Source organism: Heloderma suspectum, chromosome 4, assembly GCF_057233095.1.
Source record: "Heloderma suspectum isolate Gila_16-S chromosome 4, 16-S_ref, whole genome shotgun sequence".
Classification (NCBI taxonomy): domain Eukaryota; kingdom Metazoa; phylum Chordata; class Lepidosauria; order Squamata; family Helodermatidae; genus Heloderma; species Heloderma suspectum.
Window position 1 is genome coordinate 48,860,462 of NC_139461.1, and position 19,271 is coordinate 48,879,732.

At 42.9% G+C, this 19,271-nt stretch overlaps 1 protein-coding gene across 1 annotated transcript in view; it reads right to left on the minus strand.

Annotated features, from left to right (window-relative positions):
* Nucleotides 1–1,061: 1,061 nt before the first annotated feature.
* Nucleotides 1,062–19,271, minus strand: part of LOC146346811 (carbonic anhydrase 2-like) — a 120,723-nt gene continuing 102,513 nt past the window's right edge. Inside the window, exon 9 of the mRNA XM_084849203.1 lies at nucleotides 1,062–3,320. Coding sequence (XP_084705329.1) covers nucleotides 3,292–3,320 — 29 coding nt within the window. The 3' untranslated portion in view covers nucleotides 1,062–3,291. The remainder of the gene's footprint in view (nucleotides 3,321–19,271) is intronic.

Sequence of the window (19,271 nt, forward strand, 5' to 3'; positions counted from 1 at the left end):
AAGGAGAAGGGGACGGCAGAGGATGAGATGGCTAGATAGCATCACCGATGCAATGAATATGAACTTGAGCACGCTCTGGGAGAGAGCGCAGGACAGGAAGGCCTGGCGTGCTATGGTCCATGGGGTCATGAAGAGTCGGACATGACTGAACGACTGAACAACAACAACAGATAAAGAATTATTATTATTATTATTATTCTATTACTTCTACATTTATATCCCAACTTTTTTCCTCCAAGCAACCCAAGGCAGCTTACATGACTCCCCTCCTCTCCATTTCATCCTCACAACAACTCTGTGAGGTAGATTAGGCTGAGAGTCAGTGACTGGCTTAAAGTCACCCAGTGAGCTTCACGGCAGAGTAGGAACAAAAAATTAAATACATTTTATTTAAATTTATATCCTGCCTTTCTGCCAAAAATGGAGCTCAAGGCAGCTAACAATAAGGTTAAAAACAAAACCTTAATTAAAACATAACATAAGAACAGGTCCATAAAAACACAATTAAAAATCTAACAATAAGGGTGTGATCCTATGCATGTTTAGACAGAAAAAATCCCTGGAACTCCCAGCATTCCCCTGCCAGTATGACTGGCTAGATCCTCATGACAGATCCTCATGATTGTTCCACAGACATCCTGAAAATCCACCATCTAATCACATTAGAGCTTTCGCCTAGGTTTATGCATTGCACTATAAAATTCACAGTGTTGCACAACCTAGAACTGAGATGTGAATCTCATGAATTTTACATGCAGCCCCCAGAAATGTGGTGTCTGATTACAGCTCACATCTGTGTCCACAGACTGAATAATAAAAACCATAGGCCTAGTGCCTCATGGCACAGCTGTAGCTCATGAAACTAAATCTAAGGCATGTATTGTGATTTTTCCATGCAGGCCCAAGCAGTCCATCATATCCATGTCCTGCATCTTAGAGCATCTCTACACCAGGCTAAAATCCTGCATTTAAAATGGAGCTTTCTGTTTCCGTTTTAAATGCAGGATCATGACTCCCTTTTTCACATGCTTCCTTTCCCCCCACCCCTTCCCCCTCCTTCTCCCCGTATCTGAGTCTTCCATTATCTTTCCTTGATCTCGCTCCTCTTCTTGTCGCTTTACTCTTTTCATGGAGAAAACTCAAGTGGAACAGGATAATTTGATAGCTCATGATCTATTTAAAAATGGAACAAAGGGTGTTTAGTGCAGGAGACACCTTGCATGATCACGGCGTCATGTGAAGAGCCCGCAAACTTCCGTGAAGGAGGAATCTCAATCTCAGGATAAAAGCTCAGTCCGAAGGAGCCCTTAGACACTAGTCTGTGATTATCTCATGGCACTGCATTTATGATATGACTTGTGGATGTTCATGATTTTTTACATGTAGACCAAAGGAATCCACCATTTAAGCACTGCTTGACTATCAATCCTACATCCACTGCACAGAACCTCAAAATCTACCATCTAAGCATAGCTTACATCTTTGTGCATTGGCTTTGTCATAATGAAAACATCTTATGACACTGCCGTGGCACAACATTCCATAGCTGTGATATATATCCACATGATGTTCACATGAAGACTTGAAAGCCACCTGAAAGATTCATCTCACATTCCTTCCTGCCTACTCATTGCAAACTAAAACTCACAATGCTTTGTGGCACTGCCATACAACACAATTGCGAAATCTTTCCCTATACTCAGCTTCTGGTGGGGAGAAAAACTCCACTGGAAAGTTTGTGTGAAGAGTAAGCAAATAAGTCCTTTCTAGTAAATCTTTTTCTTGGCAAAAACTGTTAAAAGCTTCATTATTGTATCTCTTCAGAAATCGCAGTACCTAACATGGCATACATTTGGAGCCAGGTCAGGATGAACACCTTTGCCTGAGTCAGGAGCAGCTTGCTGACAGCACATAGATGCATCTTAGAAATCTCCCATCCAAGTAGTGATCATGTTCAATCACCTTGTCTGTTGGGACAGGAGTGCAAATTGGTGCAATATATTGCAGTTGGTGTGCCTCTTCGTTTATGCTCAGCTTGCAGTCTCTGGACCTTCAAGCATGTTGGATAGTGTTTTCTTCTTTTCCAATAGAATTTCCCTTTGGAGAGTCTTGGTGAATGCATTTTGTACATGATCAGAACTGTGCTGCTCACTAGAGGTGTGCACTGATCACAAGATTCAGTTTGGACCCCGATTTGGTGACTCAGAAAACTATGAGATTCAGCTCAGACTGATTTGGAGACTGGCTGCTTCCACTCCGTTCCAAATCTGAATCTCAGTTCGGAAATCCAAATGTTCATACCTCCCATTGACTATCAGTGGAAATCAACAAATGGCTTTAACTTTTTTTTCCTGTTCATTAGAATTAGATGACATTTTCAGGCATGGTAGTCCCTTATGAGGGGACTAAAGCTGCCAAATTCTTGACAATTAGGTGCAGTGGTTTTTATGCTACACACCTTTAAATCTGATAGTTTATTTTTTAAAAGGGAACTGATAACTTTTTATTTCTTAGCAGAATTGGGTAAAATTTGCAGAGATAGTTGCCTCTTCTAAAGGGATCAAGCCTGCCAAGTTTCAGATGAACTTTGTGCAAGAGCAGCCTTTACAGTTTGGGGGGGTTCCAAAAAAGGATGCACTTATCCCCCTACAGTATTTCTGGGCAATTGTTATGAGAATGACATTCAGCACAGGGGCTGCCCTGCTTAAGAAATCTGCAAACTTTCAGAAGGATAGGTGCAGTGTTTTTGTGGAAGGGGAGTATTCAAACTTGGGGGGAGTAAGAGATTAATTTCCCATTATCCCCCTCCATGCTTTTGTTGTTTTTTGTTAATTAGTATGACAATGGCATATGGGGTAGACTGTTCCTAGGCCAAAAGTAGCAGCTGACTTTAGCTTAGAGGTCTTATTGCCAGGAATGCTAACTAAGCCTTAGGAAAGGCATTCCAACCTTTTAGAATGGCAGGGGGAGGGAGACTGCACAAAAACTAGGAAACCACCAAATGATTGGCAGTCAGGGGAAAGGGGGCATTGCCATCTGGAGAACCCTAGAGGGCTGGATTGGGACCCCAGGTAAGCCGGAGGTTTGATAACCCTGAATTACACCCTGGCCTTAAGTATGTTTACATAGAAATTAAATCCTATTGATTTCAGATAAACTCTTCCCAATAGGTGAGCTTAGGACTGCAGCAAACATTGTGTGTTTCACTTTTGGATGGCGTTTTTTCTGCATACAGATTGCTTACAAGTTCTGAAGTAACACTTAAATAGTTTGTAATGTATGCTGAGGTCTTCAGAGAGTCCTTTCTGTATCCTGCCACCCTGTGGGAGTCAAAAGGAAAATGATTAAGCCAACGATAAAACAGCCCAATGGATTGCTAGCTGCCACCTCCTACTGAAGTCAGAGCAGCAGGACTCTACAATCATTTGGCTAAGAGGATCAAAATGGTGGGATGAGATACGGGGGGGTTATCTAGAATCTCCTTGGATCAAACCACACCAGCTGTACTTCAACCAAACAGTAGGATTTCTTAACAAGATATAGAGAAGACAGTATTGCAGTCAGTTTAAATAAACAAGAAAAGTTTGTTCTAACTTCTATGCTTATCCTAACTGCAAACATAGGCGGATGCTTCTCTTAGGTGCTGCCGATGATCCTCCTTTTGGCAGCAGTAGCTGAATGTGGAATCATCGGCAGCCTCTCTTTCCTGGAAGATGAACAGCATGGACTTCATGGAGCCTCACAGCTAACTCCATCTGAAGACACACACACACACCCCAGCACCAGACTTGGTTAAGCATGAGAAATAGATGCAAATGGATGCCAATCTGCTTCAGGATGTTGGCAGGAGTGAAATCCCCATTGTCCACCCAGAGAGGAAGGATAACAGGAAGGCAATACAAAATATTGGGGCCCAGATGTTACCAAAGATCAAAACAGACTTTAAAATGATCGAACATTCCCAACTTTTAACCCAAGGCACTCCAGCTCTTTGTGACACCATAGTTTAGCCCCATGAACGTGAGCCATCTGAAACCTTGGGCCTGTGTGCTCCTCCCTCCTCCCCCGCACAGCCAGGGATTAGAGGCATCAATTCCTGGTTTGTGGCAAACCATAGTTTTCTGTTTTGTCTCAACGCAGCAAGAGATGGTTTGCACAAACCATGGTTTGTCAGCAAAACAAAATTGGAAATCACCATGGTTTAGTGTTGTGCCTCATGATCTCTCCTTTAAAATGCATATATAATACATTCCTGAGATATAGAAACTAAATTACAGCACACTGGCAATTAAGCAATCAATATCCTTCCTCTGATTTTCTTTCATTTTGTTTCTCCCACAGTATTCTTTAATTCTCTCTTATTTACACCCCAACTTGGATGCTTGCTCCATCCAGCCCTTTGGGCATTGGAACATTTCTCTTCCTGCTGCATGAATATGAAATTGCTCCTGCACAATGCCTGGGAACATAAAAGGTAATAGGATTGTGAATAAAAGCTAATTTTAAGCCTCCTGATCTTGATAATTCTTTCTGAAGACTTTTCTTTTCTCTATTTTTTGTTTTTAAAAGGTGGCTTTAGTGAGGAAGCAATTATTCTCTGGCAGCTGATGGAAGCTATAGAACTGGCAAATGCTGTGTGACTCACTGTACAATATTATCCTTGAGTTACGTTTGCTGGAGTGGGGATACGAAATTCTGCTGCATTAGTGGAATACAATGTTATGTTGGCATAGCAGGATTACACCAGCAGAATGTTACGATTGCTCCCGCGATACACGGTGCAGGCATAACCGCTGCACTGAAAACACAGCACTGGCACAGAAGGTAAAAAAAAGCATGGAGTTGGGAATGAGTGGAGCGCAGAAGGAACAGAAGAAGCATGGAGTTGGGAATGAGTGGAGCGCAGAAGGAACAGAAGAAGCATGGAGTTGGGAATGAGTGGAGCGCAGAAGGAACAGAAGAAGCATGGAGTTGGGAATGAGTGGAGCGCAGAAGGAACAGAAGAAGCATGGAGTTGGGAATGAGTGGAGCGCAGAAGGAACAGAAGAAGAACCTTGCTCTTCTTTCCATGCTTCCCATTGAATTCCTCTTTTCTCTTGAGCTACCAGAAAGCCTCATACTTTTGCCTCGTTTGAGTTTTCTGCTGAAGCATTCATCTTTCCTTATCTATGCAGGCCTCATCTCTCTTCCTTTCAAAACGCGTTTTCCCTTTGCACCAACAGTATTACAGATTTGTGCAGTGGTACTAGTAATGGCAGTGTGGAATCAGTCGCACCCCAGGGAGACTTGAATCCTTGTTTTCGGAATCCCCTGGGTTCTCCACATGAGCCCTCTGACATGGGGGTTCTGATGAGCAAGGTGTTGTTGCGTACTCCGAGGAGCATGCTTCTAGATTGTTGAGTGATGTGTGTTGCATAGGGTGGCATCACTGTGGCATTCCCACTGCTTCTACAAGTTGATTGGTACGTTCCCTGTATGGCTACTCTGGGGACATAGTTGGTGTGCAATATTGTCATTGGTGTCTCATGGCACAGTTGCTAAGGCTGCTGCATGAATAGCTGCCACTGTCGCTACCTTAACTCTTGTTTCTATTTGGATGGTTTTGCTTTTTTTTGCTCCTAGGAATGAATAGGATCACCACCATGTTATGCCAGCATGACACCACCATAGCATGGCACAGTGGCATGGCATGGCACAGTGGCTGCCAGCAGAGAGAGGCCATAGGATTGGACAGCCAGGTTTTTCTGCAATAGACTTTAATTAATCAAGTATTTCACGTACACCAGGAAAAAGTGGCGGGGCGGGCGGGATGCAGTCTAAGGAAAACCATAAAGGAAAATAGACAATGAGATCTTAACAAGGAACCCTGCACTTTTATTACTCTTTCCATATCAATTTGTAGGTTTAGGGCTATTCTTGAAAGAAGTCCTAGCTTGCAACAGAGCTCAATATCCTGTGACTATGAGCTTTTCTAGATGAGGCTTTTTAACCTGCTGTTTCTACTTTCTGTTTCACTGCAAAATGAAGATCAGAGTTCTACATGAAGTTATTTTCCTTTCCTACCTTTCCATACTTTCCACTATGTAACCTCTAGGTGGTGCTGTGGTATAGCACAATAACGCAACTACACTGATGGGGACTTGCACTTTGTTGCGCACTGCCAAAAAATACCAGATTGTCCCCACTCAAAAAGAACCCCAAAAGTGCTCTTAAAAACCAGAAGCAAAACTGGAGGGTCACGTTGTCATGTAAAGGACCCATAAACAATAATGACTGAGGAATGATGAACACACAATAAAAGCCTCATCTATAAAAGCTCTAAAGCTTTGTTACTGGGGGGAGAGGTGGAGATAGTACCATGCATTTAGACCTAAATTTAGACATCTGTAAATAAAAAAGGAAAAGAAAAAAGAAACCTACCTTACCAAAAGTCTATTCATCAACATATCACCACCTTGAGTATCTTCCCAGACGTGCCAGAAGGCAAAGTCAGCAAGGTGCCAACTTGTTTCCCATTTCCTGTTATTATGCCTTTAATGGCAGTTTGATCTGCAGACATTAGCAGATGATCACTCTTATTCTCCATACCATGAAAAGGATCAGCTGCTGATTTCTGCAGATGAAGCTGCTGTTAAAGACATGAAAAGCCAGTCATATTCTCCTGGTCACTTAGCATCCTATTTAAGAACCCTGTGCAGTGCACCTTATACATAACATACAATGGCTGCATGAAGCATAGTGCCACCTGGGTCATCATACTTTGCTAGCATGCAATCACAAGTCTCTTGAGTATATCTATAAGAACATAAGAAGAGCCATGCTGGATCAGACAAAGGGTCCATATAGTCCAGCATTCTGTTCACACAATTGACCAACCAGCTGTCGACCAGGAACCCACAAGCAGGGCATAAGTGCAACAGCACCCTCCCACCCATGTTCCCCAGCAACTGGTGTATAGAGGCTCACTGCCTCTGGTACTGGAGGTAGCACACAGCTATCAAGACTAGTAGCCACTGATAGCCTTTTCCTCCAGGAATTTTTCCAACCCCCTTTTAAAGCCACCCAAATCGGTGGCCATCACTACATCCTGTGGTAGCGAGTTTCATAGTTTAACTATGTGCTGTGTGAAGAAGTACTTCCTTTTATCTGTCCTTTTATCTATATCTCATCTCCATGTAAGGCAGGTGGCTGGCCCCACCCACTTCCACTGACCACCTGTTGTTTGGCTGTTTCCTGGCTTTTGTGCAGTTTTTTCCTCATTCCAAAAGGGTGACATGCCTCTCCTGAGGACTAGTTACTGACGGTAAGTGCTTTAAGCCACAACATGTCAGCATCTTTGATATGCTGGTCCTGCCCCTTTTGCCTTTGGCTCCACCCACCACTGGGATGCGGCCCCCGAGAGCTTCTCTGAAATGGAAATTGTCCCCAGGGCTGAAAGAGCTTCAACACTCCTGAGGTAAGGGGCACAGTTATTGGCAAAGTACCATGCAGGGTTTGGATGGAAGGGGGAAAGAGATGGTGTTTGCTAATTTAAAAACAAACAAACAAACAAACACAGTAATGGGAGATACGCAAAAGATAAAGTCATGTAGATGGTTGAGAAATTGGAGCTGAGCGGAGTGAAAAGTAGAACCTGATACAAGCATCAGGACCCTAGGGTGGGGACCCGATGCCTCAGGCTGTTTCTACGCAGAAGCTGCATTAGCCACATGAAGTGTGCTTGGGGAGGAGGGATATAAAAAGGCTGAGGAAGAAATTAACACTTCTTCTGCGAGAAAAGGGGGTTGTAGACTGGGTTGCCAGCTGAATAGCCTGGCAAGTAGTTCAGAAGAGCAGGCGTAGGATAAGAGCATGATGGGGATGGAACCATGAAAAATGATACAGCAGTGCCATCTCAGGAATTCCTGACACGAAATGGCAAGGCATTTGCCAGTGTTGTTGTTGTTGTTGTTGTTTTGAAAGGGCTGCATGAACGCTCTGGTGTTTGAATGATACAGTGAAGGGACATTTATCCGTTGAAATAATGGCACAGATCACACCATGGCATGGGCATTTCAGAACAGGAAGTTGTGATACTCATTCATGATGGCACAGGCAGTATCCATGATGGCACAGGCAGTATGCGCCTGATGTATTTGCAGGTACATTCCCCATAATTCCAACTGACACATTTGCTGTTGAGAAAAAAGCACATCTTTCCCAGTATCAAAATGCCCTGCCAACACATGAATAACAGCTGCACATCACTGGGGTGTGAGGGAGTTCCAAATGCCCCAGACAAATGCTCCATGTTACACAGGAAGGCAACTTCAACCTTCCACAGTGATCACCATCATCATCTAATTCTCCTCTACAAAACACACACAGTGGGTCCCTAGCTAATGCTAAATTAAGGTATGTCCAGTGATAAGAAGTGAACGGGCCTCCTCAGTAGTGGCCCCCTAGTTTTGGAGTGCCCTCCCCAGAGGCCTATTTGGTGCCTATCTTAATATCACTCCAATACCAGACAAAGACCTATTTATTTTCTTAGGGTCCAATCCTATGAATGTTTAGACCCCCCACCCCACTCATGTCCTACAACTCCCAGCTTTCCCCAGCCACCATGGCTAGCTGGGGAATGCTGGATGATGTAGGACTGTTTTCTGTTTTTTCTGTTTAAACAGGTATAGGATTGTACGCTTAGGCCTTTTAAATTATGTTGCAGTTTTATATTGTTTAATATTGTTTTAGCTCAGTGAATTTTATTTCTCTGCTCTCTATTTTAATTGGGTTTAGTGGTGTGTATTTTTATAGGTAATGTGTTTTAATCTATCACTATGTTTTATTCATTAGTTCAATGGTATTTGTTATTGTAAATGTGATTTTTAATTTTTTGTGCTACATTGAAAGCTACCTAGATCTAAAAATAACCTAAATAAATAGCTTCAAGAAAATATTTTTGGGCATGCATTCTAAAAGGCTGAAATTGGGAGGCCTGAATAAGAATAACAAAATATGCTTCATAAACATTCTCATCACAATCTTATTTAACTAAGATAGATGTTAGAAAGCTACAGACTAACTTGCTTTGAAACACAGAATAGAAAAGGAGATTAGGCTTTCTAGATAGATGGGATTTCTAAAGCGGTAAAAAAATGCCAATATTTGTGGGTTAATATTCAAAGTCAGAATTCAAACAGTTCCCATGCCAGACAAGAAATCTGCCTTCAGGCAAATAATCCTTGTTTAAAAGGAAGTGTTATATATTAAATACTTCCTCCTTTTCCTTTGTTATATATCGCAAAGTTAAAGGCTTTATATCAAACAGCAGCTGTAAAACTGAACTCCATTATTTTTTCCCAGTTACGTATGATGGATATTCTAGTGGGGCTACATCACTAGAACTACATTAATCAATACATTAAAAGAAACTTGCTTTTTCCAAGATGGAGATATAGAGAGAGTAATGGGAAATTAACTTAGAGGACAATCCATATCATTATGTGTTTAATACAATCCAGATCCACTTAGGATTCATCATCATCATTATTATTATTCAGCAGACAATACAACATGAAAACACAACTGACATCAAGCATAAAATAAATAACTTACCAACAATGAGCTGCATATAGCAATACAGATATATAAAACTGTAGAGCTAAACTTCCTCTTGAGTGTTTACTGATCTAAATTTTGCTAGGGAGTATTAATTAAGTCTTTTCAGTTGGTTACATATGATTATGGAGGTTTCAACCCCACCCCCCCCATCGTTCTGATTGGCTAAAGAAATCCAGGATTGCTAGCATGTGTCAAAGTCATTGTCAATTGCATTATTGCCCATGGCCCTTAGCAATTTGGTTAATTTTTCTAGTAAGGCAGTATCCCAAAGTCTCTCTTCTCAGCTCTTATTAGATGATGGTCAGCTTGTAAATTTCCAGACTGACGAGATTTCCATTCTTGCAGTCCAGAATAATGTTAGTAAGTCCTTATGCAGTAGAAGCTTGTTGTCTCCCACAAAGAAGGACAGTAAACCCAGTTGTGTTGTTTTACATATGTCCTGATCTGTAACTTTTCTTGCCAAATGAAATACCTCTACCAAGAATTTCTCTATGACTTTGCAAGCCCACCGCATGTGTTTAAAGGTCCCTCTCTGAGCACAGCCTCTCCAGCATTGGGGGCTGCTCCAGTTGGGGGCTGACTTTTACTAGTGTGAGATGCCACCTATATATTGTTTTAATTACATTTTCCCTTAGTTTAGATGAAATCAATTTGTACGGGGGTAGGGCCCACAATTAATTCCACTGACCACCTTCAGTGGTGATACTTAAATCTTTTTCCCATACCTGCCTTACACCACTAGCGTCTCCCATTGGTATTTCTATCAGCATTTTGTATATTTGTGAAAGCAGACCTTTTGAATTGGGATTAATTCAAACTCAGTTAGAGATCATACCACCTGCACTGTCACTTCAGGAATCGAGGTAAAATGTGTAATTTGAGCCAACTGGAACCAGTTGGTTTTAATTTCCTGTAACTGTTCTTTTGGTTCTATGTCACTGAACAGATCTTTCACTGTGCGCAAGCCCTGTGTCTCCCAGTCCAAAAGCTGTGTAAATTCATCAGCATTAAAAAAAAAAAGTGACTCAAGAAAGGCATCAAGGGTGAAGGATATGGTATTAATTTCAGCCCCCATTTTTTCCATGCCTCCAATGTAGCAGTCAAGAAAAGATTACCCAGAGGTAAAGCTATATTAATTTCCCCTGTTTTATGGAATGGTATGTTGCTTAATTCCTCTTTCTTATTCAGAGGTACTTCCCTATGAACCAAGTTTTGTTGGCCTCATTAGAGATAATATGCAGCATTTCTTTGATCTGAAATGCTTCAAAGCATGAGCGTAAATTGGGTATGCCCAGTCCCCCTGCTGATGTCCCTCAATATAGGGCACAATTATTAAGCTGAGGCTTTTTTTCATCACAAGTAAAGCCAACGAGCAATTTTTTTTGCCATTTTTAGTTTTAAGAATTTAGTTGATGGAGGAATGCCACGGTGGCAGGTTGATATTAATTGTGGATCCAAATGCTATTTGGACCATACACACACACACCATCCTAACAGCAACTGCTTGGGTTAGCATGTCATTAACAAACCATGGACTGTGCACTGTTCAGAAGATGAGCAGGAGCAAACATGCATGCTTCCCTGTTCCCATGCACCCGTCTGCTTCTGTTGCGATAAATAACCCAGGGACATTTCATCCCTGAGTTGCTTCTGTGACGTCTGAACCCAGAACAACTGGGGGATGAACAACCCAGAGTTTGAGCCCATGTTCTTCCATCAACAACCAAGAGTTCTGGGTTCAGACATCATGGTAAGCAACCCAGGGACAGTGCATCTCTAGGTTGCTTATCACAGAAGGAGCAGGAGTGAGCATCCCTGGGTTATTTATTCCAGTGGGAGCAGGCGGGCACATGGGAACCAGCATGCACCCTCACATCCACTGCATTTTCAACCAGTGTTTACGAAATGCAAACCAGGGGCCGATCTACATTGCACCCGCCATCACAATGAATTCGGTGTCCCGTTGGGTTCAACACTCTCGCATTAAAACGTGAGTATTCACACTCACCCATTTTCCCCGTTGCAATGCTTCATCGAATGCACAAGCTCGGTTCACACTCGAGTGCTGTGCTGTTTTCCTGCGCGCGCTCGTCTGATCTCGGATGCTAAGCAGGTCGGCCCCGGTCAGTAGTTGGATGGGCGACCGCCTGGGAATCAAGCTTCCTGCACTGAGCAGGGGGTTGTTGTATCCCTTCAAATGAGACTCAGGCTGGATCTACACTTACCACCTTTTTTCGCTTCCAATGAGGTTTCACCACCCGCCTTTCACACTATGCAGTACCTGCTTCGAATTGGAAGCGGAATTTCCCACTTCCATGCTCCTGCTTTCAATACCCTAATATCCCGGTATTTCCCCTTAATGTGCTCTGATTTTCTGCCTTCGCTAGCATATCTGGTCGTAGTCCCCTCCCCCGCCTGTCCATATGCGGCGGTGTTTGTATTTCCCTCCTGTCCAATCACAGCTCTCGATAGCCCCATGTCTCCTTCCGGCTACTGATCGCATAGCTTCCTCAGCAGCCCCCATTTGCTCAGCAACAAGCAAAGGGCTGGATGTGCATGCGCTTGTCTGATCTTGGAAGCTAAGCGGGATCAGTGCGTGGATGGGAGACCGCCTGGGAATCAGGCTTCCTGCACTGAGCAGGGGGTTGTTGTATCCCTTCAAATGAGATTAAGTTTTACCCCCTCCTATCCCCCACTCTGGATGGTGTTTTTTTAAATTAAGGCATTATCCTTGCAGAATCGGGGCTTCTCTGGGATTTTTTTTTCTAACTGAGGCATGATCTTCGAAGTTTCAAGGCAGGCGGTGAAACCTCATTGGAAGTGAAAAAAGGCGGTAAGTGTAGATCCAGACAAGGTGTCACCTCCTGTGCATTAGGGGTGTCTTCTCAGTTTTCCATAGCAGGAGCTTATAGAATGGCTCACTTGAACAAGCTGCCAAACTGCTTATTAAACTCTCATCTCCCCCAAGTATAAAAGGGTTCTATGTGATCATGCTGTGAGATACTGCCTGGGGGAAAACCAAAGAGAAAATCTGGGTGTGTTTGTGAACTTTGCTTGCAGAGGAATGGAATCCTGGGTCTGGGATTTGCTACACACTGTTAGTTTCTTTGGTTTCCTTGTGTGACGGATGACCTGCGGCTGATACAGATAAATGAACTGAACTGAATCTTGTAGGCACTGATTGATTTATATTAGCTTTTGCTTCCAGATAGGATCCATGTTCTCACAATGGAAGCTGTTATCAGCTGTCAGAAGTAGGCTTTAAATTGACTCTCTGTAACCTGCTGATCTCTCTCTCTTAGCATCCGAGTTTCTGGTGCTTGAGAATGTGTTGTTCTAGTACTGATAAATTGCTTAAAGTTTAACTAGGTGAAAAGTATCTAGATGAGATATTAGGTTTAAAGAATAGGGCATGATCTATCCCTGTATGGATGGAGATGCATCGGTGTATGAACTCCTGAACACACACACACACCCCACGCCCACCCATGCCAATGCATGAGGAACTGTACTAGGAGCCTGGGTGCTAGATCCCCATTCATCCCATCCTCTAGTCTTCTGCAAATTACTCAAGTCCCTTCCCAGTAATGGTCCATCATGCAGTATGTGTGCTGAGTGGGGAGGTGTAACAGGGTTGTAATGCTCCATATGCCAATCCTTCAATGCACAGGGAAGACATGATAGAGGTGTACGAAATTATGCATGATGTGGAGAATGTGGATGGGGAGACATTGTTCTCCCTCTCTCACAATACTAGAATTTAGGGTCTGCCCATGAAGCCGACTGGTGGGAGATTCAGGACAGATAAAAGGAAGTACTTCTTCACACAGTGCATAGTCAAACTATGGAATTTGCTACCAGAGGATGTAGTGATGATGGCCACCGATTTGGATGGCTTTAAAAGGGGGCTTAGATAAATTCCTGGAGGAGAAGACTATCAATGGGTACTAGTCCTGATGGTGGTATGCCTAGGTACACCGGTTGCTGGGGAACATGGGTGGGAGGGTGCTGTTGCACTTGTGTCCTGCTTGTGGGTTCCTGGTCGACAGCTGGTTGGTCACTGTGTGAACAGGATGCTGGACTAGATGGACCTTTGGTCAGATCCAGCATAGGTCTTCTTATGTTCTGTATTCATGAATGATAGATTTTCACTGGAATTATTTTACATACATGTACGTTTTAAGAAAATGATCACAATATGTATTTTTTACATTTAATTTCCCTCTGACTTCATTGGATACATTTTCTCTCTGTATATATCCATATATATAAATACCTGCCAACTTAGGATAATAATTCATCCATCCGTTGAAGTGGACTCTGGACCACAAAAGCCTATGCCATAATCATTGTATTATGATTGTTAAGGGGCCACAAGACTCGTTGTTGTTGTTGTTTCTTCATACAGCACTCTATAAAGATGTATTGTTGCTTTGGAAAGCAAGTTATGCACACATGATCATGCACCAGGCATTGCATCATTATGGGATGGAAACGGTTCAGTGGTGAAACTTGTCTATCTTAAAATTTGGATGGATGTGGCATGTTTTGTGTATGAGGGACTATGTTGCAGATAATGCAAAAATATATACATTATTTATAGATATCTTTAAAGGATAACAGAAAGCCTATGCTCAGGTTCTGCTGCTGAAAATACTGCTTTTGCTGAAATACAGGGGCTGAATATGTTATTTGGAGCAGGTTCTTCGAGTGAGATGAAAAAGATGGCAACGCAACGGTGTCACCGGAGAGCAAGGGTGGTAACAGGTCTTGACATAACGAGGCCAGATAAATTCTGTTTCTTCTGCAGGACTCTTATATCATCCCCCTCTGAAACCTGAAAAATACTGACATAAAATTATGTGTTCAAGTTGATTGGTGGTATTGTTTTCTCATCGTCTGAACTCACCTTTGCCTTATTGGCCGGCTAGTACATCTACCCACCTTGTGCAGTCTGTTCCATTTTGCTCTGTAACATGATTATTTGATCCAATGAAAGAACAAGCAGGAGTCACAGTGCATGCATGAGCACTTTCCCACATTACCAAAGTGCTCTTCAACCACATGTTGGCCTTAGATCTATATTCCTTCAGTTTTCTTTTTAATTATGCCACATAGAGCAGGGGGGCGGGCGGGGGAGAGAAGTAGGAAATGGGCCTGCAGCTGTTTGTTCCTTTTCACACAAAAGAAATCAGGACATCAATAGGAAGGTGGACAGAAATGTCTGCTCTACGTACCATAATGTTTACATAAGCACACATGCATATGAAACAGCGGATTACCTGTTTAATACCTCCTGCTGCTCTTCCTTTCCATACTGTAAAAATAATCAGTGAAAGAAAAGATGACTTTGCTTGCTACAATCAGAAAAGTATTATTTACTGATCACATTAGCATTCTTTTCTTCATTTAAGAAACTTGCCGCAGCATAAAGAGGCTTCTTATCCCATGATCCCTCACTAAAACTCTGTGATTAGGCAGTGCCTTCTTCAAGGCAATTAAGCCTGCAATCCCATGCATGTTGAGACAGAAAAAGTCTACAACTCCCAACATGCCCCAGCCAGCTCTGCTTGGTGAGGAATGCTGGGAGTTGTAGGACTTTTTTTTATCTATATATAAACATATATAGGATTGCATCCTTAGCCTGCAATCCTATAGCCACTTTCCTGAGAGTATGCCCTTTTGAACTCAGTGGTGCTTACCTCTGAGTAGACATGCACAGGATTGCACTGGAAACAAGTTTTTATTGCTAGGCAGGAATTTTGTGTGCTTGGTCTGCTCTACATCTAATATTCCATCCATTACACCACACACTGTGAGCTTTTCTACACTAGGCTGTTAATTGACATTTAATCTGCTGTATACTTTCAGTTTCGTTGGCAGAATTGAGATCCAAGCATTTACACTACACAACCTGAGGATAAAATGGAGAGGAGAAGGATAATGTAAGCCGCCTTGGGTTCCTTGCAAGAGGAAAAAAGGTGGGGTATAAATGCAATAAATAAATAAATAAATAAATAATAAACCTCTAGGTGGCACTGTGGTATAGTAGAATAGTGCAAATACACAAGAAGAAATTGTGTTTTCTTTCGCTTTCACAATTTAATGCTGCATTTTCCTACTCTAAAAAACCTCGCTCAAAGTGCTGGTTAGACACAGAAGTGAAACTGGAGGGTTATGGTAGTGTCTAAAGAACCTGTAAACAACCGTGAGTAGGGAATGATGAGCACACGATAAATGTCTCGTGTAGAAAAGCCCTGTATCTTGAACATAAGAATGGTTGTGTATCTAGTCAGATCATTGTCCCATTTAGATTAGTATTGCCCTGGCTGTAGCTCTCCAGGGTCTGCAGCCAAAGTTTTTCCCATTATACCCTGCCTGATGCCAGGGATTGATCCTGGGACTTTTTGCGTGCAATGCTTGAGCATAAGAACATATGTGTTCTGTGCTGAATCAGAACAAAGGCCTATCTACTCCAGAATTCTGTTCCCAAAGCACCCAAGGACTTGCCTAAGGGCCAGATCAGACATTACTTTAAATCTGTGTCTAGGATAAAATCCGGATCTTAAAAGCCCCCTACTCCCTCCACCCCTGCCCCATGCTAAGGTACAGATAGGAATTGGGGCCTATGCACCTACTCTAGAGTAAAAATTAAAAAAAGATGTAGCTGCTAGATACAGTTTTAAAGTAATGTCTGTTTTGTTTCTAAGAGGAAGCCCAGAAGCAGGAAGCTAGGAGAGCCAGTATGGTGTAGTGGTTAGAGTGTTGGACTGGGACTCTGGAGACCCAAGTTCTAGTCCACACTCAGCCATGAAGCCCACTGGGTGACTTTGTGCCAGTCACTGATTCTCAGCCTGACCTACCTACACAGGGTTGTTGTGAGGATAAAATGGAGAGGAGGAGGATCATGTAAGCCGCCTTGGGTTTCTTGCAAAAGAGAAAAAAGGGAGAATATAAATGTAATAATAAATAAAAATAAATTAACGCAATAGCACCCTTCTGCTTTTGTTCCCTGTTGACAGATATTCAGAGGCATATGGTTTTGGATGCTGGAGGTGTTCTTGTTGTTGTTGTTGTTACTATTATTATTAATTCCATTTCTGTACCTCCCAGTAACTGAAGCTTTCTGGGTGGTGTAAAGCAATTCACAAAATCACAAACTACAGATATAGGATAACATACAACATAAAATTTCAATGTACAAAATTTAAAACAATTTAAGCAGCTAAAAATAATTTAAATAAAATACTTGACCTGTTAAAGGCAGCTGACATACCTGCCCCATCATATGCCTGGGGGCAGAGGACAACCTTAACCTGGCACAGAAAAGATGACAGCATTGGAGCCAGGCAGGCCTCAGTGGGGAGATCATTCCATAATCGCAGAGCTACCACTGAGAAGGTGCTCTCCCTTGTTGCCAACTTCCAAGCCTCCCTTGTTGCCACCTTCCAAGCCTCCCTTGGAGGTGGCAATTGGAGGAAGGCCTCAGATGTTGATCATAGTGTCCGGGTAGGTTCAGGTCAGGAGAGGCACTCCATCAGGTATTGCAGCCTGGAGTTTTGTAAGGCTTTATAGGTTAAAACCAGCACCTTGAATCAGGGTAGTAGCCTTTGACAGCCTTGTCCTCCAGGCATTTGCCTAACCCCGTTTTAATGCCATGCAAGTTGGCGGCCACCAAAAGCAAATTCCACTGCTTAACTGTGAAGCAGTACTTCCTTTAGCCTGTCCTCCTGAATCTCCCACCACTCAGCGTCAGTGCATGAGCTATGGCTCCTCTTTCTGGCTAGTTCTCTCCTTAGGGATTACAGCCTCAACAGAGCTCAGCCAAAACCAGGAGATGATAATATCTACAATAAGCTGCTGTCAAGATGATATGAACTGTTAAAAATCCTGTTTATATGCAAGAGGCACGAGCAGGAAAATCAGGAGAAAATGGAAATACAGGAAATAGCTGACATGTGGAGCAAGCTGTTTCTAAACAAAGTGTTTCCTTGAGGCAGAACAATTCCTTGAATACCTCAGTGTGTGTTTTTTAAGTAAGGGAAATAAGTGCATGTTAAAATAGTGCCGGTATTAGCAGTCAAAGCCCTAAACAGTTAGAAAACAAGTTTTCTAAATGACCACCCATGTACTTGCCTCAGCTTTAAGATCAGGGAAGCAGAATCTCTAGCCTGTGGGCCTAATCCAACCCTCAGCAGTTCCACACCCATCCCATGTAGCCTCTTTGGGTTCCTCCAGACCAGCTGAGTCCCTTTTTGCAGGGTGCAATACCCAGTGGAGGCTGGTGGCTCCAATGTCAGTGGGGCAGTGAATACGCTCTGGGTTTCAGTTAGAACCAATCAGAACTCTAAAGGCTCCTTTAGAGTTCTGACTGGTTCTGAATGAAACTCAAAACAGATTCACTGCCCCACTGACATCAGAGCCACCAGCCTCTTCTGGCAATGCCCCCATGAGGACTGCATACGCTGTGTGAAGCTGGAGACTTGGCCAGCACTGGGAAGAGCAGCCATGCTTCCCAGAACCAGCCGAGCCCTTTCATGTGGTACATGCTGGCCCCATGGAGATGGCATGCTCTGTGCAAAACCAGGTACTCAGCCGGCACAATGCCAGGAACTCAGCCAGTGCTGGTAGGTGCCATGAGTCCCTTTCTCCATGCTGAGAGAGGCACAGAGACACACAAAATAGGTGGGGGTGGGGCAATGGCCAATGGGTGAGGACACTCCCACTGACATCATCTGACTCATAGGGAGCCCAGGTGGGGCAATTCAGCCCCCACCAAAAAATAGTTCTCTACCCCTGGTAGACATTGAAGACCCTGCTGTCTGGTCTACTAGTGAAAGTCATTAAACTGGTAAGAGTCCCAGGGACAGGGCCTTCTGTGGGGTGGCCCCCAAATCTGTGAAATGTCCCCTCCAAGAGATATGTTTGGCCTTCTTTTTGCTGACTTTTAGAACATCCCTAAAAACATTTCTATTCCAGTCTGCTTTGGGGTTATTATATTGCACTATGTTTTAATAATGGTTTTACCTGCTGCTGTTATTTTAATACTACTTACAGCCCAATCCTAGGCATCTCTGCTCAGAAGTAAGTCCTACTGAGTTCAGTGGGGCTTACTCCCAGGTAAGCATGTATAGAATTGCAGCCTTAATGTTGTTTCTTGTTTTAATGGTTTGTAAGTCGGACACGATTGAACAGCAACAACAACAATTTTATTATATTGTTTCATCAGTTTGTTAGTAAGCCGCCTTGGGAGAGTAAATGCCCTAAAAGTTGAGATAGAAATCTATTAATTAAATAAATAAGTAAATAGTCCTGATATGCAAAATGATTGTGATAATAAACAGGTAATGACCTCTACCTAGATTACTTAGCACAGTGTACATTTATGTATTTATTTAGGCTGGTTAACCATTTTGTTTTTGTTCAGTCATTAAGTCGTGTCCGACTCTTCATGACCCCATGGACCATAGCACGCCAGGCCTTCCTGTCCTCCGCTCTCTCCTGGAGTGTGCTCAAGTTCATATTCATTGCATCGGTGATGCTATCTACCCATCTCATCCTCTGCCGTCCCCTTCTCCTTTTGCCTTCAATCTTTCCCAGCATCAGGGTCCAGCTCTCACAGCCATACATTACTACTGGGAAAACCATAACTTTGATTAGACGGACCTTTG